General features: G+C 38.7%; 1 protein-coding gene across 1 annotated transcript; it reads right to left on the minus strand.

The window, feature by feature from the left end:
• Nucleotides 1–2580: 2580 nt before the first annotated feature.
• On the minus strand, nt 2581–3946 carry LOC148569704 (uncharacterized). Its single transcript, XM_088506598.1, has 3 exons — nt 3511–3946; nt 3014–3173; nt 2581–2914 (listed from the first exon to the last, which is right to left on the minus strand). The coding sequence occupies exons 1-3, from the start codon at nt 3944–3946 to the stop codon at nt 2581–2583; spliced, it is 930 nt and encodes a 309-aa protein (XP_088362724.1).
• Between the last annotated feature and the right edge of the window lie 888 nt (nt 3947–4834).

The following is a 4834-nucleotide window of genomic DNA, read 5'->3' on the forward strand; positions in this document are numbered from 1 at the left end:
GAGTAGAATAGAATAGTTATCTGAGATTATTATTTGTTATGTTGGAAGTATAAATATTAAAATTATTTTTAATATAATAATTGTTGAAAATGACATTATTATTATTATTATTATTATTATTATTATTATTATTATTATTATTATTATTATTATTATTATTATTATTATTATTATTGCTATACAAATTTAATTTGTTAATTAAAGAAGGTTACATTTGTTTAATGTGGTCTATAGCTACGTTTTGTAGAGTTTGCGGATATTGCAATGCGACCACTACATGCCGCCGGATCGGTACAATTCAATAGTGGAGGGACATTTACGGGACACTGGCTTTTATCATGTTTTACAGATTGGAGTTGTCCAATGTCAGTCGGCATTGGTTAATGCTCTGATCGAGAGATGACGCCCTGAGACTCACACATTCTATTTTTCGGTTGGTGAGTGTGCCGTAACGTTGTAGGACGTGGCGTTAATTCTTGGTCTTTCAACGAATGGTCTGCCAGTTACAGGACCGACACTCAGTAGTTATGAGGCATTAGAGGCCGAATGCTTGGATCAGTTTGGTGTTGCACTTAAGAAGGTAAATTGTAGGGGAAGTTTCATCAAGTTGACGTGGTTTCGAGGATTGAAAGATCGTTTAGTATTGGTTGATGACATTCAGATTCAGAGGTACGTGAAGTGCCACATAATATTGTTTGGGACCATTGTATTTGGAGATAAGTATGGGGCAAGGGTGCACTGGAAGTTTCTGCCGTTACTCCGTAACTTTGCCGGGATCATACAGTTCAGTTGGGGATCGGCATGCCTGGCACACCTGTATAGAGCGTTGTGTAGGGCAACTCGTGTCGAATGTAAGGAGATTGATGGTCCGCTAACACTTTTGCTTACCTGGACTTGGATCCGTCTACCATTTATTGCGCCGATTCCTAGCAATTCTCAACTCTTTCCAATTGCAAATAGGTAAATTTAATTACTAAATGCTTTAAAAAAAGTGTATTTTAAATTTGATTGATAAATGTTAATTAACGAATTGTCTGATGTCAGATGGCGTAACTGGGATCGTGAGAATCGGCCTTACAGATTTCGTAGCCTTGCTCACTTTAGGAGAGCATTGGATGATCTACAAGAATGACAGGTTTGTTATAATAAATAAGTAGTTATTTTCGTTTAGCCGTACTATTATTCGGTGTGTAATCCTCTTTTACTTGCATAATGTGTGTAGTTTGTTTGGGAGGCTTATGCAATTGGTCAGATCGATCCAGACGTGATTCCTCCTAACATCCGTCAGCATTCAGCTATTTGGAGTGCCACAGATCCACTTATATCTTTTGAATGCATTGAGTGGCATGCATCTGATAGACTGAGGAGGAAATTTGGCTTGACTCAGGACGTTCCTCATCAAGAGCGGGATCTAGATGAAGCATACGACGAAGTTCTGACAGGTCCCAAGAATCAAGATTGATCTGGAACCCACTCATTCTGGGTTATGCATTGGACGAATAGGTATAGTCATGTTCTTGTCGAGCACATGGTACCCTCACAACATCAGCTAGAAATCTACTTGCATTGGTACCGAGGTACATATGGTGACCACTTGCATCTGTCAGATCTCGAACCGCAAGAGAATTAGAAGGGTGATCCTATTCATAATCAGGAGAATCAACAAGTACAACCACCGCCACCACCATCGCCACCACAACCGCCACAAACACAAGCACAGCAAGAGCCTGAGCAGTTCATACCATACATTCCTGACACACATTATGTGGATTATTTTACACCACCATATCTAGTAGATCAACAGTATTAGAGTGTCCTGCACCAAGAATTAGGTGAACAGGGTTCGTTTAGCCAGCTGCTTGGATTCATGGCTCCTGTGTCAGGTTACTCACATCTAGGTTACGGAGACATTCCCACCGACCAAAGGGCCCAACCAAGTGGGATTGCTCCAGGTAGATTGTCATTGGATACGAGACCTTGATAGCGCACTTCCTCTGGTAATTCCGAAGGTAGACTTTCTGTTAACTCGAGTAGGAGTGATGATGCCACGAGGGAGATCATACAGAGCAGAAATTCACGTCGTATTCCGATGGGTCTAATTCAGGAGAGCAACCAGGCAATTGATGATGAGGCTGATGACTATCTGGTTGATCATCCGGGCGAGGATAAGGATGAGGATGATGATGAGGACGAGGATGAAGATGACGACGAGGATGAGGATGCTGATGATGCTGATGATGACGACGGTAATGGTCCAGATGATGGTCCAGCACCTAGTGCAGGTAAAATAATTTATTGGTTAGACTGGTAAAATGATGGAATCGTGCCGATCGAAGATAAGGCCCACACCATCACGTGTCACAACATGTTGTCGCAAGTTACTAAAAAAAAGTGCCAAGCATCAGATGTCTCTCCCTCAACTATCACAAATGTAATAGGCACGATATTGTTATTGCTATCCTGTGAGACTGCAACCAACAAACATGCCTTATATTTTCCATACAAATGAGTTCCGTCTACCTGCACTATTGGCTTGCAATGTCTGAATGCTCTAATACAAGGGTAATAACTCTAGAAGACTCAGTGTAGTACACGAATATTAGGAACCAATTCATCTCCCTGATACGCAGGCATTGTTTCAAAATGAACGACTGCGGATGGCTCCTTGTGACACATGGCCTCAAACCATATTAGCAAAGCTTCGTACAAAGCTTTCCAACCTCCAAAAATTGACTCCACTGCCTTCTGTTTTGCCAACCATGCTTTGCGATAACTTATGGTGTAGTTAAATTTCGACTGTACTTCTGCAATCACTGATTTCACCTTTATAGATGGGTCAACTTCTACCAATGGCTTTATTGCTTCTGCAATTGTGTTGGAATCCAGCTTCGAATGATCTTGAGAAATGGTGGCCCTAGTACAAGTGTGACTACTATTGTACCTCTTAATCTCCTAACAGTACTTCCTGGACATTTTGCTCACCCTGATCAGCCAATCACAGTCTGCGCCATACTGGGTGTATTTATCATAGAATGTCGTCGGTTCTGACTTATGCACCCGATAATCTACACCTCTGCGGATGGTATCATCTTTCATCACCTTAATTACTGCCTCCCTAGAATTGAATTCCATTCCCACGGTAAATTCACCATTTGTCATAACAGGAAGCTTTGCTGCAATCACATCACAAATTTTATATTTCGATAAATAATTCTTAAATACGTGTCGCATCAATAAAATCTATGATCCATAAATCAAGAATAAATCATTCAAAAGTTAATAAGTTAATCAACTAGGTCATCAAATGATATTTAATAAATTAATAATAACACAAGAAAGCTAAATACTAAATTTCTCAACATACATGTTTAATTGATAATTAAACATTCAATAACTACTAATTATATGTTATATTTTGCCTATTTACCGTTGTCTTAAATGTTTATCTCAAACTCAAAACATATGCACAAATCATAATTTAACAAATCATTATTTAAAATTATGACGTACCTGCATTTACATATTGAGAAAACTCTGGTGCATGCATGGCCTCCAAATCCAACGACCGCATGAAAGTCGGCTCTACAAACGGCTGCTGGTTCACTAGTGCATTTGCCACATCCGCCACATCTGCCACCATAGCATCGTCAGCTTGATCTTTGTCTACACCCGGATCAACGACCTCGTAGTTACTTTCAAACTCTTCCTCACTATCACTGTTGTAATCTTCCAATTTAATATCTCGGTCCGCTGCAGATTGCTCGAACTCAATATACAATTCGATGAACGATATTTGGGATCGACTTTCAAGATACACTGAAAATATTTCTTGCATGCTCGCTTCATCGATTACATATTTCGTTTGAAATTGAACGAACCCACCAAACACAAATATAGGACATCTGTACAGAATACATGATACTCTCCTAGATATTTGAGAATCCATTTTCTCACAAATCACACCTTTTAATTCTTCAAATGACAGTGTGAATGGAATAGATTTTTACACACAAATTTCACTCCTTCAGATATTTGTAATAAAAATTGGCCATGATAATATACATTTAATCTCAGTCTATCATCCATGACAATAGAGAAGAAGAGAAAGACAGAGGCGGGCTGCAGAGATTTGGAGAACGGGAGAAGAGGAAGATGAAGTGGGATGCTCAGTTTGGGTTAGGTATATATATAACTGAAATCGGACCGTCCGACCGCTTTCTTGGGATTCGAATTTTTTTTAACATTAAAATCGGACAGTCCAATTAGTGAACGGCCCGCCAAAAAAATTGGATACCCATAAATCGCTGGGTCCGATTTCAGTTCCCTGCAAAATTTTTGTCTAGAAGCCTTGAAATCGGTGGGTTCAATTTCTTTGGACCAAAAAAATTTTATCATCCGTACATGAAATCGGTGGGTCCGATTTGTTTGCACACAGCCATCCATCAACCACAAATTGGACTACGGTTCGATTTGTGTCCGCTCTCACCTATAAAAAATCGAATCGTCCGATTTCTTTCCGTCACCTAACCGTCGTCACAACAGTGTAAATCTTCCTTACGTTCCATAACCAGCATTACACCAAAGTGTGTGTCATATGCAAAAAATTAGCCGACTTACATAGCCCACTGATTAATTTTTTGTTTTTTTAAATCTATTATAAAATGAGAGAAAGAAAATAAATGAGAAATGAGTTATTGATTATTTTTTTTAAGATACCTATGTTGTAGCAAAACTTAATTATTTATAAATCTCTGAGATTCATAATTTTTTTATTAAGGTATATAAGTTGTCTTAAGTTTTCAATAGTTAAAAATGTATGAATGATTCATTTTAA

The sequence above is a fragment of the Arachis ipaensis genome, chromosome B3, assembly GCF_059453495.1.
Source record: "Arachis ipaensis isolate K30076 ecotype BB chromosome B3, ASM5945349v1, whole genome shotgun sequence".
Lineage (NCBI taxonomy): Eukaryota > Viridiplantae > Streptophyta > Magnoliopsida > Fabales > Fabaceae > Arachis > Arachis ipaensis.

Coding starts and splice junctions, on each gene's coding strand:
- LOC148569704 (XM_088506598.1), bottom strand. CDS start 3,946: ATGGATTCTCAAATATCTAGGAGAGTATCATGTATTCTGTACAGATGT. Junction 3,174..3,510: donor TTCTCAATATGTAAATGCAG/GTACGTCATAAT, acceptor ATGTGATTGCAG/CAAAGCTTCCTGTTATGACA. Junction 2,915..3,013: donor TTCTATGATAAATACACCCA/GTATGGCGCAGA, acceptor CACTTGTACTAG/GGCCACCATTTCTCAAGATC.